Raw genomic sequence first — 17,652 nt, 5'->3', positions numbered from 1 at the left:
GATAAGGCAACTATGAAACACCACCCCGCCACTGCTTCATCAACCTAGTGAAAAGAAACATTTTCATGTTGCTATCTCATAAGAATATGCTTAGGAATCCTCTCTAACTTTTTTTCTGCAATTTCGCTTCGATGTATTCGAAAAATATTCTAGAATATTCGAGAAATATTCGAAAAATATTCGATTCGATTCGCACTCACACTTCAATATTCGAATTCGCTTCGCACCCAAAATTTTGCTATTTGCCCAGCTCTACTTTTTATTTATGGCCATATTTTATTATCATATAACAATCATTGCAACTGTTACTCTGAGTGCTTTTCTTTCCCCACAATATGATTTCATCTTTATCTGTGATGCTCATGTATTTTTGTGATCTCTCGGTTTCTAGCACGTTCACTTTCTTCAACCTCTTTTTAATGACTCCGCTTTTAGGTTCTCCAAGAAAGTGGAGTTGATTGCTCTTGAAAGTTGAAGTATTGCAGGCATTATTTATCATTAATACAAGTGTATGATTAAAAAAGTTACTGAAAGTCGTCTTTGATTCTGATGGTTAGTATTTAAGTTCTACATTTATTGCTTTTCTTGATATTAGTGCCCTTTAAAATATGCATCCCCTTGCTCTTGAAACCTTAGCGCTGAGGAAATAAGTGCTTATTTTGTTCTACATTAGTGTTGTTCAGACTAGCATGCATTCTTGTTTACTCTACTATTTAAGGCATTCTCATATGTATAAAAGGATTACTGAGGCAACAGTACTGGGCAAGAAATTATCGTTATCCAACTAGCAATGTGTTTCATTAACTTGGTCCTTTAACAATAGCATATATGTGTGTGTTGAGCTAATGATGAAATGTTGAACAGTGTGCTTTGTTCCTAAATATGCCATGACTGAAATGGTCTGTGTCAGTCAGTGTTAGTCTCTTTAATTTTTTGGACATTTGTTACTACGAATGCAGTGGCCTGTATTCAATAAGGGTCATATACAAGAATACTCGTGATCTTGTGTTTTATGTACGCATTGGAAAAATCCTAGGCGGTTCCAAACAAATCCAGATTTTCCCACTTGTGTCCGATTCATAACAGTAGTGTGGTGTTGCCAGGTAAAACCCTTGAGCTTGAATTCAATTTTCTGTTCAAACGAAAAGCAGTACCTTGAAGTAACCTGTCTTGCAACCTTTTCTGTGTGCAGCTGTCAGGGTCTATCACCCAGCCAGAGACCGGGGATACTGAGAAGCGCATCAAGGGACACCGCCACCGTGCTACTTGTGCAGCTACGAGACTGATTATTCGACGCACATTAAACGACACGTGAGGATCATACGGGCGAGCGGCCATTTAATATGCCACCTGTGTCTCTAAGGCTTCACACAAAAGACCGCATTGAAGGATCACCTGGACACCCAGGACAGGAGAGAGGCCGTATACATGTCACCTGTGCCCCTCAAGCTTCTCACATAAGTCTACGTTGAATGGTCACCTGCACATCCGCACGGGCGAGCGACCACACAAGTGCCACCTGTGTCCCAAGGCTTCTCACTGAAGTGCTCACTGAACGAGCATGTGCGCATCCACACTGGCGAATGACCATATCAGTGCCCTTCATGCGCCCAGACATTTAGGCAGGGGTCACGCCTCAGAAACAACACCTGCGTGTGCATAAGCGCCAGTGATTCAATGCAATTTCTCCTGTACAAGCTTTTTTTGTTAAAGGGGTCATGAACCACTTTTCCGAGTAATGATCTAATGACCTCAGTAGCGGAGTTTACTGCCTCCCGAATTGCTTGCCGCAAAAATTTCTCGAATGCATCAAGAACGAGCGGAGTTACGGGGATTTGGCGCACGCTCTCAGCACTTTCTCTCTTTTCTCGTCCTGACGAGCGCACTCGAAGCTACAGAGGTAGGGGTGGCACGGGAGAAAGAAGTTACGTCAGCGCGTGTCATGAAACCAGATCGCTCTCCCGCTGTGTTTCGCATGCGCGAGTGCGGCTGCCGTGTAAAGTTAGCAGATTGAGGAGTGCGGCGCCGGCAAGTGGTGGTACCTCGTGGCAAGAAGCGCATCTGATCTGAACGCCGCTCTCGATTTATGTCGCTATCGGCCATTGAGGATGCTATGTCTTTTTCGGCGCGGAGAAGCAGATACGCGACGGCAACCGGCAGATGGCCCAGCCCACCAACGAGAGTGAGAACCGGACTCTGTTTGAAACAGGGTGTCGGAACGAAATGGTTTTTCGTTTCGGTTTTAGTTTCGTTCCACTGCAAGAAGTTCTGTTCCGTTTCTGTTCCGGAACGAAAAAAAAATGTTCCGAACGGTTTGTAACGGTTTTTTTTTTACGCAAAAATTGAAGTTTAGGTAATCATAAAAACATTGGATTTGTGATGTAGTTACTTGCCCTCCTCTTAGGAAAGTGTGACAAGGGTAAAACACGTTCTCAGACGGAGCGGAAGTAACGTATCACGAATTCCTACCAAGTAGCACGAACCAGTATTAATTTCAAAGTCATAGTATTATTTTCTCAAAAGACAAATACGATTTTGTTTTTAGAGGCTCAATGCTTTGTGCAAGGGAGTGAGCACGATTTCAGAAGCAGCACGTCATTAAGTGTACTCTCTGATGTCGGAGACCGCTGCTCTGATAAAAGGATCGCCAGGCCTGCCCGTTGTAGAGTCTCTTGGGGCAAGTAATACAAGTACAGATGCAAGGTACCACTGTGCCATAAATCATCGTATTTTTCTGAAGTAGCGAGTTCCCATAGTGCAACTTTTCGTCATTTTCGGAGAATCTTGGTACCTGCTAACATCTGTAAGGCATGTGCACTTTGTGCTGTGGCTGATGATGATGAAGAATTATGGCGGAGCATTATGGCTGATAATTATGGCAGTGGGTGGGAAGCAGTCTTGCGGAATGGAGCCTCCATTCCAATTCCATTTAGGGGAATTAGAGCTTGCCGCAAAATCCATTCCTTTCAATTCCTCGGAATGAAAAAACTTAGCCCATTCTCACTCCTGGAATGGCCTGGCAGTTAAATTCCATTCCTGTAATTCCTCAACGTAGGAAAGGCATCTTGATAGTTTTATCGAGTTAAGAATGAACGCCCATAACCTGATGCCGTCAGATGCATTAAGAATTACAAAAGTACGCCAAACCGTTACCAAGGTCGAGGGATAGTAGCTTGGTGACATATCTCGTGCATTACAGCCACCCTAACAAATTCCCATAGGGGGCAGTGCTTCCGCTACCTATAGTATTTGCATGGTCAGCCTGTTTGAACGAATGGTGACGTTTATAATAATGTTTAAGCTGAAATGTGTTAATGCTAAAATGCCATGCTTATTTCATGCTGAAAAAAAGTAGTATTCAAGAAGACTAAGCAGTTTTGCCACGTGTCTGCAGCGGTCGTGAATATGGAGCAAACTAAGATTTGATTAACGGGGAACAAAACCCTCTAGATCTGCTGGTAGTAAGGAACAGTGCACCTCTCGGGCACCTTGTGCCTTTGCATCGAATACGGAACACTGGGCCGCACTGCTCGTCAGCACAGATGGGTGTCAAGCGCGCTTCGCAAGCATGGATGTGGTGAGGAGAACTTTCGGTGTTTGCCTATGCGCAGGTATGCAGTGTCTTCCTTGTCGCAAGGTTTTACGTCTGTAAGGTACTAACTGCCTGTGAGATAAAGATCAGGCGTCCATAGAGTATTCGCCACTTTCGTGTGGGAGTACCAATACAACCAATGCGCAGGGGTAGTTTGTTTCTCCCTTCAGTACCTGCTGGGATAATGCATTTGTTTGCATACTAACTTATGCCTCGGTTTGTAGTGGGCGCGTTGCTATAAATGTACCGTGCTTGTTCTCAGCAAGCCATTTTAAAAATACTGCTTTATTGTTAAATTCGAGGCTCTGACTTACTAATGTTTAAAATTTGAAAACAGCAGGTAGACTAAAACGTGCTCTATTTTCGGAAAAGGACGTAATTCCATTCCCATTCCATTCCTCCAAGCGTTGTCCCTATTCCATTCCGGGGTCGCGAAAATGTGGAATGATTTCGGAGTCATTCCAATTCCGGAGTGGCAACTCCGCAACACCGGTGGGAAGCATTAAACCACACTCTGCGCTATTAGCATTGTGTGATGACTGGTTGTTATTTTTGCTCTTCTGCCACGCTATAATAAATATGTTAACACGATTCCTTGCCCGACATGACGCCTGTATAGAGTATTTTTGCGAAGGAGTAACAAGCACCAGCGTGGAACTGTGGTGGAAGACCCTACTGCCACACGAGGCGCGGGTTAAAATCGCATCCGATCCTAGAAATTTGTTTTTCATTTCATTTTTTCTTATTTCACGCGATAGCAGTCACGGGCACCGGGCGGCGGCGATGGACAACTATGGCGCCAAAATCAGCTGTTGTGAATAGCTTTCGCTGTAACCAACTTCAGCGCCGACAACACTGTCTCCACTTTGGCCTGCGTGCAGGCACGCAAAAGTCCACTTGCGTTAATATAAACATCTTTGGTTGCCACTGTTTTCATTTTCGCCACAATTTCAACATATCTTTGCTTAGAATTCCTGCCTGAGGTACATGCTAATACTGTACCCTGAGATATGCTCACATTGCATGAGCTCAGTTGTTCCGGATTGCGAAGTTTTCTCATGAACCGAAAAACAATTGAAAAAATTTCGGTTTCACTCCGGAACGAAATAATATATAAAGTTTCGATTACGTTTTCGTTCCGGTCAAAAATATCGTTTTTTTTTTTTTTTCGTTTTCATTCTGTTTCGACACACTGGTTTGAAAAGAGGGCGCCTGAGAAAACAGCAACTTCGCGCTCCGCTTGCAGCCTTTACGTGGCCTTGAGAAATCGCAATAACGTTGAGAAATCGCAAGATTTGAACACTCTGGAGATCAATGTATTTGCCACGAGGAAGTACATAACGGATAAGAAAGTGCAATCACGCGAATTTATCTTTAATGTGGCTTTACAATGGTCCATTGTGCTGCGGTAAGAATTGACTGAAATAGTTCGCAAATGGCATGTTGATTGTAACCGACCATGCCTCTAACCCCGCGTCATCGACCCCTCGATCCATTGCCAAACCCTCTACGACCACAAACAAATAAATGACATAATATCATTACACCATCAATTAGTAATAAACTTTATTTAAATTGAATTAATTCAATCTTTCTCCCATCGGAAAGGTTTGGCTGCTTTATAGCAAGCCCAAAAATGATTAATTTCGTCCCAGAAAACGTGCGAAATAGAGTTCTTGCGGACTGTACAACTTTGGTGGAAAATTTCAGCTGCGTGTTTCAGGGGTGCGAAAGCTCTCTGATTATATGTAAACTTGAATTGCGAAGTGATCTTAAAATCTGGCGTTCCTGTAGCCATAGGTGTGCGCACAAGGGGGGGGGGGGGGGGGGTGGCTGCCCCCCCATTCACCTAAGAGGGGGGGGGGCGCAATGTCAGCGCTATGCATTGACATAATTGGGAGGGGGGGCGCTGCGAAGAACCTTCGCCCCCCCTGAAGGGGAACCCTGCGCACGCCTATGCCTGTAGCTTATTACATGTCCATTTGTCTAAGAATGATGTCGCATTTGCAGTTATGCTCCATTCAATAACCCCAGCACTAAAGCTATGTTTGCTGTGGCTCAGTTTTCCTGAATCCAGCCGAATATTTCTGATGTGCACGTTAAGTATTTTACTAGGGAAAGGTACAATTACGGAGTTGGTTCGGATGCACAATTTAAATGTCGAAGTTTTTCACCTGTTTCACAAGAAACTACACAACCTTTAGAGATCGGGCCGCCGAGAATCCTCCGCCACATTATCATGAGTACCTTTCAAGTCCTATCTCTTATGATGAAGCACTTATATGCTCAATGTACAGTTATAGTGCCTAGAATATACTGGCTAGTGTGCTGAGCGCGTGCTTTGGCGTGGCCATGGCTGGCATTTATGGACATCAAGGGAGCCTAGGAAAGTGTGATTCAAGAGGACATACTGGACACACTAGATGTGGAAGATGGAGTAACTAATCCTTTGCCTATCAAGATACGACGGGTGCTTAGAGCGGGGTGGTCACCTTTGCTATTCCTACGAGGCCAAATCAAAGAGGAGCATCTTTCTTTTATCTAGCTGGGAAAATGTTTTAGCAGAGTGTGACGTTGGGCGAGTTGGTGCATTAATAAAATATTTGTGGAGCAACTGAGACAAGCAAGAAAATAAGAGAAGACAGGATAGGGCTGTCATTGCCTGGATTGATCTACACGGATGATATATATTGTAATGGCCAACAAGGGAGATTTGCAGGAACTGATGGACATCTGCGGTAAAGAGGGAGATGGGATTATGTTTAAAACTTAGCATTGATAAACCGGAATTCATGATTTTTAATTATGAAAATTACGGCACATCTCATGCATTGTGAGAATCTATTTCATGCAAAGCAGTCAGCGAGTAGCTGCATATGCCAAAAATTTTTTTTTCCTTGAGCCATATCTTACTAGGTGGACCGACGTCTTTGTGTAAATTGAGTAATGTGCATATCGTGAGCTTTACTATAGTGGCGTGTAAATGGTAGCTTATGCTCTGGCGTAACACTGGCACTCACGTTACAGCACAGACGTCATTTTTATAAAAAGCATCATTGTTGGCTAGCACTGAAAGTTGGGCGAGTTGGCATAGAATTGGTGGTGTATTCCCGTGCAGACAAGTAACACTAGTCTGTAACTTGATGGGTCATAGGAGTACATATATAATATTTATTACATAATTATAAAGCAGATAGTCAACACTGCTACTGTGATTGACATTAGACATACACCACCACCAGAACTAACTTTATGCAATCGCTGATATCACGGGCGTAAATCACGGGGGGGGTCAGGGGGGTCCTGACTCCCTTTGGGTTCAGGCTGGGGGGGACTCCCCTTGCATTGTCCCCCCTTGAGAAGTTGTCTTCCATACTCCATATATTTGTATTGCTTGAGAGTTATGTATAGTGCAGTCAACTTTTTTTGTTAATGCTTGTTTATTTGGTAGTGTGTGTATAGGCCTGTGTTCAATACCCTTCAGCTATGTGAGACTGTTAAAATTGCAAATGCCGCTTGACCGCTTTTGGAGAAGACTCAATAGAACAATGCAATTACATGACCTGAGAACCCATGCTCGTTTTTTTTTAAATTTTGTTTCAAAGAATAATTTTAATATTTATATAGTAAATAAAAATAAAAACAAAATGGCCGCAATGGCAAGATGTGTGTCTCCCCTTGTGATTTAACTGGATTTACGACACTGGCTGATATAGACTATTGATATAGGCATTTGGCACAAAACCGCATACCATGGTATTGAGGGTATGCTTACACGTGACTTCGGGAATGAGTTCCATGATTTACATGACAGGCATGTCACATTATTCATGTCATAAGCTGTGAATCGTGTTTCTCATACACTCATATGCTCCTAGTCAATGTTGCTGTATACTGAGTTTAAGGAGACCATCACTAGAGTGCCAGGGTTTTCTTTACTGGGGGCCCGGCATCCATGACAAGTGAGTTCTTTATGGGGGGGCAGGAAGGCTGGGATCTTATCCGTTGTGTTTTGAATAATTGTTTGCTCTGGGGGGGGAGCAAGGGGGGGGGGGCAGGGGCAGGTGGAAATTTTGGGGATGCTGCTGCTGGAAACAAAGGAGGCGTGGGTAGACCCCACTGGCGCCGCCCCTGTAGAGCACCCAGATGTAAGGCGCCAGATAGATAGATGGAAACAGTCAAAGTGCCTTTGGTTCCCTAAGAAATGCGTCACATTTAATAAAGGTGGTGAGCTTAGGATACAGGAAGTCGCACGTATCTCGGTGTGGATGAGTATCTAACGGAAGACGAAAGATACGTAACGACGAAAGAACATAAGAATGGAAATGGATCAGGCCTCATTTCGTTGTTGTGCACAGCCACGTGATGCAAATGTTGTAAGTTCAGTCCCTACAAGTTGTTTCTTCGTCTACTTTAATTCCTTTCCTTGTGAGTGTTACTACACTATGCAGTTAAAAACTACAAATAATGTCCCTCATGCCTTCCTTGTCTGTTGTATTCATTAGGTTGTGTGTAATGACTATATAAGTAGCAGGAATGCAGCTGCAATGAAAAATAGCGCACTGTGGAATAGGTACAATGTGGTGAGAGAGAGTTGGAAAGGGGTGATGGTTCGGTCATCTGGACTTGTGCGTGAGGTTGGAAATTAAGCAATCTGATGTAAGCAGACGTGCAAGCAAAAAAATTTCGGGGTGGGCACGGGCCCGGTGTGCGCCCCCCCTTGCCAAACCACTGCCTTCGAGGGCAGGGAGAAGCCATTGAGAGAAATGGGGGAAGAACGTTTTCAATCAGATGAGGTATGGAGAACCAGAAAACTGTAAAGCAAATATTTAGACAATAATAGGAAATGGTTAAGAAAAAGGTTAAGGAAACGAAGAGGGGCCTGTGGACAGTAGAGATGCTTACGAAATCAGCACTGAAAACCTACACAACTTTCAAGCGGGAAATTTTCAAAGGAAGGATCTACGATAACTCTTGGGGTAGCTCTGTCGCTTGAAGCCAGGACAGGAGTATTGTGGACTAACAAGTACCGATCCAAGTACGAAGGAATAGACACGTTAGCCAGTGCGAGTGGATAGAAGAAAATGGCTTGTGGTTGAGTGGCTAGAGCGTACTGTGTTTGATTCCCAGTGCCACCAGTTTTTCTGTTAGGGAGAGAGGTGCCTGTGTTGTGGGTGCTCCTTTCCTCCATCTTCTTTCACTCCCCTATCCCATCCCCACAGTGATGCTGCACCGTGCTCCCTTATGGGTTGCAAAAATAAGTGCCTTTCTTATCTTCCTACAACAACTAAGGGCTTCACCTTACAGTTAAAAGCAACTGGGCTGAATTTTTCAAAGCATTAGGGTTTAGGAGCAGTGGTGGCAAAAGAGACTTTAGGTGGGCAGAAGTAACCAAATTGAGGTTATCCAAATGGTGGCTAAAATCAAGGCTCGAGCAAATTTTGACACTCCGAGTAAAATAGACACTGCTAGTCAGGACGTTAAAGGTCTCCCTTGATTGAAGGGGGGGCCCTCACAGGCGGTGACCTATATGTATACATATTCCGAGTGTATTTCGGGCATTTATTTCACGTGTCAGTTCAATCAAGCACAAAAAGAAATTGGCATTTTGGAAATTATTTTTCAGAAATAACTCTGGATGTAAAGCGCTAAAGACATGCGAGCTCAAAGCGAATAATATTGACTCACTGCATTGAGAACCTCAGGCACGGCAATGATATATAGTGTCACACCTACTTTCCTAAAAAAGTAGGCAAAATACAGGCATCTTTGGCATTACACCAGACTTGTAATGCACAACTAAGTGATTGAAAATTGACAGGTAACCTAAAGAGACAAGACAAAGCTTCGCCGATTTTCAAGCGGGTGGCTTTACGCTCACGTGCCTCGTGAAACAGAATGTTGTGCCAAGAAGCTTAGTCGAACAGGGTGGTGACCCGTGGAGTGCAGTGTCTCGGGGAGTTGCATTCAACTCTACGACGATACCCTTTTTTTTTCTGTTCTACTGACGCCCCATCAAACGAATACACTCAAACCTCTTTATAACAAAGTCACATCCTACATGAAAATAACTTCGTTATATCCAAAAATTTGTTATAAATGTATATTCTTAGCACTGTATGTATTGCAAGACAATTCTTCATATACTTCGTTATAACCGATATTTCGTTATATCCGTGTTCGTTATATCGAGGTTTCAGTGTAATCACAATTAAATCGTTATTCGGAAAATTGGAGAGTTATAGTTTCCCTGTACAAAGCACTACTGCCAAAAAAATCAACTCCAACGCTTGTCAAATTGTTGCCGCAGTGCTAAAGTTGACCTGCCCAGAGGCGGCCTGGCCTCCCTGGGGCCTCCTGACCTTAAGCCCTGCTGCTAGTCACGGCTGTAGGTGGTGTAACTCACTGCCCGATCAGCTTTATCCGCTCATCCAGTGATGCAAGCCAAATTGAAGAGACCATGGAAGCACACATGGAAGAGACTGCTGCCTTGCCATGGCATGAAGTAGCAGCATACGTGTGCAGCAAATTTGCTCACCTGCTGTGCATTCTTCTTCAGCGTGACAGCGAATATACAAACGCTACACTAAAAATGCTGCACAAGCTCAGCCTTTAGAAATGGTAAGTACACTGAAAAAAAACGTCCGGCGTGCTCGGCACTTTGTAATGGTTTTAAATGCGAAGCATTTCTTAGCGAGCCTTTGGCACTTTGAGCAATTCTATCTGTCTGTCTATCTGTCTAGCCCCCCACATCTGGGTGATCTCGTGATTGCCTCCTTAACTTGGTGCACACCAAAATTAATTGGCATGGGAAGGTAAGAGGATTTGATGAAAATAACTGTCTTGTCATGACATGAATAACATGAAGATCCTGTCGTGTACGTCGTCAAACCCTTTCCTCCGGACATGTGTGGCACATACCCGCTTACCATGGGCCGCTGTGTGCAGGTATGCGCCACAGGAGATTGACAGTTTATATCTACCCAGGAACGGCAAGAGCAGACATTAGTAATTTCAATGTGAGAGCATTAAGAAAAACCGACAGCGGCAGCATTGACCCGACGAATGGAAAGAATAAAAATCACAGCATATCCACGGGGTGAATGATGATGAGTGGGGCGAAGCTCCGGAGGGAATCATCGGTAAACCGTGAAACTCTTCCGTGAAATTCGCCCAGTACGTCATATAAAGAGTGTGAAACACCGTGCATATATTAAACATCAAACTTTTACTGTACTGTTGGTTTACGTGGTCCCTTCATTATCACCGCTTTGTGATCGGCGAAACGCAGGGAAAGTGTCCGCTCCCGAGCGAAAGAGAAAGCGCGCCAAGAGCGAGCGCCTTTTACGATCGCAGGCATCCAATGACATGCGCCATTCGCATTATACGAGCGCCATCTGTCGTCTTTAAACAGCAACTCTAAGAAATACATGAAACATCATCTAGTGAGCAATTCATTAAACTAGAGCCCTAAGAAATACATGAAACGCCATCTAGTGAGCAATTCATTAAACTAGAGCTGGCTGCATACTACTACTACTACTACAGAGGAGGGAACGACCCACACCCTAAGGAGCTTCGCCCCTAAAATTAGGATCCCAGCAGGAATCGAACCCAAGCATTCTGCGTAGCAATCAGGTATTCTACCACAGAGCCACGCCAGGTCTATAAACTGGTTTGGAAAAACAGCCTATGCAGGCGTTATGTTGGCGCAATGTCAATTGTGGTTGTGGTGCTAATTTTGCAAGAAAGCAATACACAGTACGTATGTACTCCTACGATACAGGTGTCATATCTGATTAACGTCTGTGGTTCCAGGGTTGGCTCCGCTTTTATAGCAGTCTGATAAACATTACATTTGTATTCCTATGATTCAGCAAGCTATATTGAAGCATTGCTGGACCCCAGAGGGATACATTGACGAAAGTTGCGTATGATATCCATATGACTGCACCATAAAGTGCACTTAGTTTAGATAGTACTGACGTATGTACTCTAACGTGAGGGTTGACAATACGTTGCACCATAAGTTACCCTTTAAACACCAGTGTTGTCGACATGCCTGGTAAGCCCACGATGTGCACACAGCTACTACACTTACAAAAACACCTTAATCCACCTTGTAACGCTTGGCTCAAAGCCATAAAATACAGCACAGAAGTACTTGCTGACTGCTTCGCATGAAACCGATTCCCAGAAGGCATGGGATCTGCTGAATTTTTTAACCACCCACTCGTAAAGCATTTCGCAATTAATGTGTGGTGTCTTTTACATCAATACATCTGTTAAAGCGATTCCTCCTCCGACTGACGTCTTTGCAATGAACCTTGACGGGGATGAGATCTCTTTTTTTGCGAGGTGCCTTAATGTTCAGGATGCCGTTGGGAGGACACAAGCAAGGGGGAGGTGACGACAACTCAAGCGTTTACTTCCAACTGATCGTTACTAATCACACTGCAAAATATGAATGCTTTCCTCGATGACGTCACAAGACCGAGATGCCAGCATGTGTTCCGAGCAGGGGCGTAGCCAGCAATTTTTTTCGGGGGAGGGGGGGGGGCCTCCTTGACCTGAAATGGGGGTCGGGCAGGCAGATACAATCGAGTGTCATCTTGTGCGCTCTATGACATGGCAAAAAAAATTTCGGAGGGGGGGGAGGCACGGGCCCGGTATACCACCCGCCTGGTTCCGCCACTGGTTACGAGTGCAGGATAAAGCACAAGTAGCCTTGTAAACCGTTCAATTTGCGCAGGGTAGTAGGCAAAAATAAGAACCCAGATATCAGGGAGATAACTAAAGCTCATTTGATTAGAAAGGCGCGTCAGTTCTCTTCACATTCAATGGGGGCTTGAATGCCACGTGCCTGTTCCCTTTGGTTTTCATGCGGAACTTGCGACATCGTCAAGTTCGTTTATTCATTGTAGGCTGACTGTAGTAAATCTTGCGCCCAGTACACGGTCGCTTGAGCAATTACCCATCGAGCAGGGGCGTAGCCAAGGGGGGGGTTCAAAGCCCCCCCGAAATTTTTCAGTTTTGCTTGCGTATATAGGCATTCACACATACAAACGCACGCACGAACATACATAAAGTATGGTCTGCCATCGAGCTCCCCGGCATGGCGGGGCCGAGAGTCCAGATCAAGTGGGCCCTCCACTCGCATACCGAGACGACATACTACACCAGATGTGCCCGGCTCCACCGTCGTTCTAGCGAGAGGAAGAGCCGACACTCCGCCTACTTCAAACGCAGACCGCTACGCAGACTCTTGCCCGGGCTGTGGCAGCTCCCCAACGGCGTTGCATGTCACGGTGGAGTGCGCTGCAAAGTTATCTTGCGGCCCTTCCGTCCCAGTCATTCTTCAGCACCAAAGAGCCGTCGGTGCCGTCGGGACGATGCCCTGTGCGACGGGCCTCCCGAGGTCCGCCAGGCCTTGGTTCAGCGGGCCCGTGTGGCCGCCAAGGCCATTCTGGGGACCCCGGACAGGGTTCATCCCACATGCTTAGTTTATATATATTTTTAATAAATTGTTTTCTCTCTCTCGCGCGCGTTATGTGTCGTGTCACCAACACGCGAACTTTGGTGAGACTCGAGATGCAAACCAAAAGCAGACGAAATCGCCATTACGCCTGAGCCGCATCACCGTAAGTACTTGGCAATTTTCTCTAAAGTGGAACTCCCAGTCCAAAACTCGAAAGAAATAAAAAGAGAATATTGGCACTGCTGCAATCACACAGAGATTCGGCGATTTTTCGCAAAGCCACTTCTAGCGGCACATGCGATCTGTTGGCGCAGTGATACAAAATCGGTCGCATTGCCGCTGGTACCGCTGGCCGCTGGTGTAGCCGTAAACAACAAGAAAGCGAGTGCTGAATTGATGCCTGCTGATGCTGTGAGAAACGCCGTACACGCAGTGGTGGTCCAACTTGTCCAACGTCAACTCTACGCTCGTCTGTGTAACATTTCGACTCAGAGCGGCCACCGCGCGAAGCAAACTGTCAGTTGACAAGCATCACATGGCGCGCGGAGGGAGCGTAAACGCGAGAGGCGCTGCGTCCGTTTGAAAACACTCGCAGGGAAGATGGCTGCCGCGTCAGAAGGGTTGGAAGAGCCCAAAAAAGCCTCCGCAGATTCCGATAACTCGACCGAGCCCGACACACGGGCCGAGGTGGACAATTCGGAAGATGCGGAGAACACGGTGCTGCCGGGGAATCTGGTGGAGTCTGTGTTATCGGAGGACGATGCGCCTTCAAAATCGGACGAGTCCAAGAAATCGGCCAGGAGGTCTTCCGAGAAGGCGAGGAAGCCCGGGAGGACGAGGAAGCCCGAAAAGCCGAAGAAGGTGGTGGTGATCAAGCCCAAGAAGCCCATCAAACCGAAGAAGACCGAGAAGCGTAAGAAGTCCGAGAAGAAGGCCGAGTGCGAGAAGTCGGCCGACGCGGAGAGGCCGAAGAGGTCCGACAAGGCCAAGAAGGCCGATAAGTCGAGCAAGAAGCCCGCGAAGAAGAAGCGCGAGAAGACACCGGAGCCCGAGCCGGAGCCGATGATCAACCCGGCGGATTACCGCTACCGCACCAAGCCGTCTTTCTACCCGCTGCAAGCGAAGCAAGTGGCGCTCAACGTTCTGGGCGCCCTGATAACCGAGACCAAGAAGGGAAGCACCACGAGCATCTACGAGCGTGCCGCGGTGCTCACGGGCGTCAGCATCCGGGCCCTCTTCAAGTGGGTCGCCGAACACGAGAGGAACGGCCACGTCCTCACGCCGCAGACCAAGCTGCGCGGCGGCAAGGGCAAGAAGCGCAAGAGGAGGAACGCCGACGGCGTCCTCGTCTCACCCGAGGAGTACGAGCGGGCCAAGGCGCTCGCCATCGTCGCCGAAGGTGGCGACCCGTCCGCGCCACCCAAGAAGAAGCGCTCTCCAAAGAAGAAAGACCCGGAGTCGGCCGACGGCTCGGCGCCGTCCGCCCCCAAGCGCGCCAAGCGCCCACCGGGCACTCCGCGCAAGAACAAGGAGCCGGCGAGGAGCGTGCCGCCGGCGATGATGCGGCCGCCGCCGCCGCCGCCGACGGACCCCGTGCGCATGGCGGCCAACAACGCGATGGGTGCGTACGGCTTCACGACACCGTGCTTCGACGCCCGGGAGTACGCGGCCAGAATCGCGCCCATGATTCGGCCGCAGCAGCTAGACAGTGTGCGCACCGGCGGCGGCGACAGTGGCAGCTGCAGCTACGTGTCGCCCAGGCCCGCGGGCACCGACGACTTCGGGGCGCGACACTCGCCAGCGGCAATACGGCCCGACCGGCCCAGCTGCGGTTACGCGTCGCCGCCCGCCGACTTCGCACGGCACTCTCCGGTGATGCGGCAGCAGCAGCAACAGCCCGACGTGCGCCCACCTCCGAACGATACGAGTAACGGCATGGTGATCGGTCCCGGCCGCGTGGGGTACGCGGCTCGCAACTCGCCCGTCATGAGGCCTCCCGACATGAGGGTGGTGAACAGCGCGGAGGCCAACAGCTGCAGTTTCGCGATGCCGCCGCGCGCCGACGTCAGAGACTACACGGCCAGGAATGCCCTGGTGAACCGTGCACCCGTGAGGCCGGCCGATGGCTTCCTGCGTATTGTGGACGTGCGCCACTACGATCAAGAGTCGCAGGACATGGTGAGTGCGGCCGTACACTGTGCTCAGCAACAGCAGCAGCAGCAACAACAACACCACCAGCAGCAGCAACAACACCAGCAGCATCAGCAGCCATTCACGCACGACATCACTGGTCGACCCACTGCAACCTGAACTGGTGTTGCCAGACTCACTGCACATACCAACAAACATCGCATCATCGACATTGCTGTGCGAGTTGTTCGTAGGATGCCTGCGTGCATGTCGTGGCTTCTGTATTGAGTGCGTGTGGTTGAATGCTCATAATTGTCATTGTCATGCAGGGTTTATTTAACGTATGCATCGGACATCTACTATGTGTCACTTGTGCAACAAATTTGCAAATAGCTGCTCTTATCCCCCGCTGCATTACACCTTTCACTTCTAACCGTGTGGATCAAACTACCTAAACTCGGTGTGAAAGAGTGCAACCTATCATTACTCTACTGCGGATGACTATGTTACAATGCGATGGGTCCAGTACAGTCATGAACAAAGTTTTGCAAGATGCCAGAGTGCCATTCTATAGCTTCCTCTGGGACACTAGGCGGTGCAGTGGGCGCATCAAGGCTGTGCTGTATAAATACTAAGGGCATGTGCATTCTATAGTGGCATTTTTGCCTGCCTGATTGCTGTAGGATGTAGATGTGCTTAGCAATCGTCTAGCATAACCTCAATGTGTGTGCTGCATTGCCTAGCGTCCCAGAGGCAGCTTTCGAACTGTGCTTTGGCATCTTGAAAAACTGTGACTGTACGTCACTGTCTGTGCACAGCTGCTGTAAGGTGCATTCAGTGTTCGTCTTCAGGCTTGTAGTGCACAAACATGTCCCAATACATCCACAACCTTTTAATGTGATTTGTCTGGTGCTGGTCACATGCAAGTCTGCTCAGATGTTCAGTATGATATTGCTAGGTGAGGGCATAGGCCTAGTTTCTAGAGTTTCAGCTTGTCTAGCAAGAGGCTGATGATGTTGCATTGTTCTGCAGTTAATGTGTGTGGTCACTTAAAGGCCAATTGCAACAAAAGTTACTTTGGCAAACTGACAGGGCTTGTCCGGCAAGGAGTAGGACTGATTTTTTTCCACCAAAGCATTGTGAAGGAGGGGGATGTTACTGCGCTGATTGGGTGGGTGTTTGCCAGTTGACTCCTAGCCTTCACGGAGTGTAGATCGAGCTTACGGTGAACCCCTTAAGGTGCCTTGTCATCTGCACAATGAATTGTTTGTTAGAGCAGCGTTGTGTGGTGAAGCTTTGCGTGAAATTGGGTAAAACTGGGAGTGAGACCCGGGACAGGCTCAAGACTTGCTTATGGGAGAGAAGCCATGGGTCATTGAAGTGTTCTTTAGTGGCACAAATTGTTTCGAGATGGAAGAGAGCCAGTCAGGACGCCCTTCAACGACAAAAAGTTGCCACACCGCCATTGTGTCATGGACTGCCTGACCAAACATGGCATCGCACAGCTTCCCCAGGGACCTTACAGCCCAGATGTCACTCCTTCAGACTTCTTCCTCCTAAAGGGTCATGAAAGGTTGGCACCACGGCTCGGTCCAGGCCATTCAAGAGGCCGTAACGAGGGAGCTGCAGAGCATTCCAGTTTCTGCATCCCAGGAAGCCTTCAGTGATTGGCAAAGTCGCTGGAAACACGGTCTTGATGCAGAAGGGGCATATTTTGAAAACTGTTTAAAGGGAAGCTGAAGCACTTTCTTAAAAAGATGGCTTTGGAGTGTGTAATCATAGTTTGATCCCTGCTGAATTCGAAAACCAATGTAAGAGTTCAGAGATGTGAACACAAATAGCATTTCTTGGCAAAAAACTGCAGCCGCAGCCGCAGGGCTTCTTGAGATTCTGAGCGAACGCGGTGACGGTCATCTTCGGTGTGCACATCATCGCCAACATCAAAGCATGGCCTTCGTGATCAGTTTCAGTAACGCACGCACCAGAACTAGTCATGGAGGCCATGGCTGGAGATACGACAGTGCTTCGCGGCTCCCCGACTATGACGCAGTTTCGGTTAGTTCGTTTCCACGCCCACACTTTTGGCGGGTTCACGTGGGCGGAGCAAGACGAACTTTGCTTTCGCATATATTAAAGCTCCTGCTCCCTCAACAGTGGAAAAAATTACGCCATCGTCGACAGTAACGTTGTTCCTTGTTAACAACAAAGTTTTACCGAATTCTAAAACCACTTCAGCTTCCCTTTAAGTCGCTGTTTCAGAATCGTTAAAAAACCTTAAAAAGAAATTCAGTCCTACTGCTTTCTGGACGAAACCTGCACATATGGGTTGTGTATGGTGAAGCATAAGCTTATTACCAATGGGGTATGAGGGCTGCCCACTTTTGGAAGCGGTCACTGTTGGCAGCGTGCTGGAAAATCCCACAACAGAGGCAAAGTGGCTATGTAGTTTGCC

At 47.4% G+C, this 17,652-nt stretch overlaps 1 protein-coding gene across 1 annotated transcript; it reads left to right on the top strand.

Moving 5' to 3' along the window:
* The first annotated feature begins 13,670 nt into the window (after positions 1–13,670).
* On the top strand, positions 13,671–16,867 carry LOC119405818 (serine/arginine repetitive matrix protein 1). Its single transcript, XM_049419514.1, has 2 exons — positions 13,671–15,248; positions 16,706–16,867. Exons 1-2 carry the CDS (start codon positions 13,671–13,673, stop codon positions 16,865–16,867), a joined length of 1,740 nt encoding a protein of 579 aa, XP_049275471.1.
* The last annotated feature ends 785 nt before the right edge of the window (positions 16,868–17,652 follow it).

Source organism: Rhipicephalus sanguineus, chromosome 9 (genome assembly GCF_013339695.2).
Source record: "Rhipicephalus sanguineus isolate Rsan-2018 chromosome 9, BIME_Rsan_1.4, whole genome shotgun sequence".
NCBI classification, from domain to species: Eukaryota; Metazoa; Arthropoda; class Arachnida; order Ixodida; family Ixodidae; genus Rhipicephalus; species Rhipicephalus sanguineus.
This window is presented reverse-complemented; position numbering and strand designations above follow the sequence as displayed.

What these genes read in the sequence shown, in the direction of transcription:
- LOC119405818 (XM_049419514.1), top strand. Translation starts at nt 13,671, where the DNA reads ATGGCTGCCGCGTCAGAAGGGTTGGAAGAGCCCAAAAAAGCCTCCGCA. An exon ending in ATCAAGAGTCGCAGGACATG is followed by an intron (nt 15,249 to 16,705) that starts GTGAGTGCGGCC and finishes GGCATCGCACAG; the next exon opens with CTTCCCCAGGGACCTTACAG.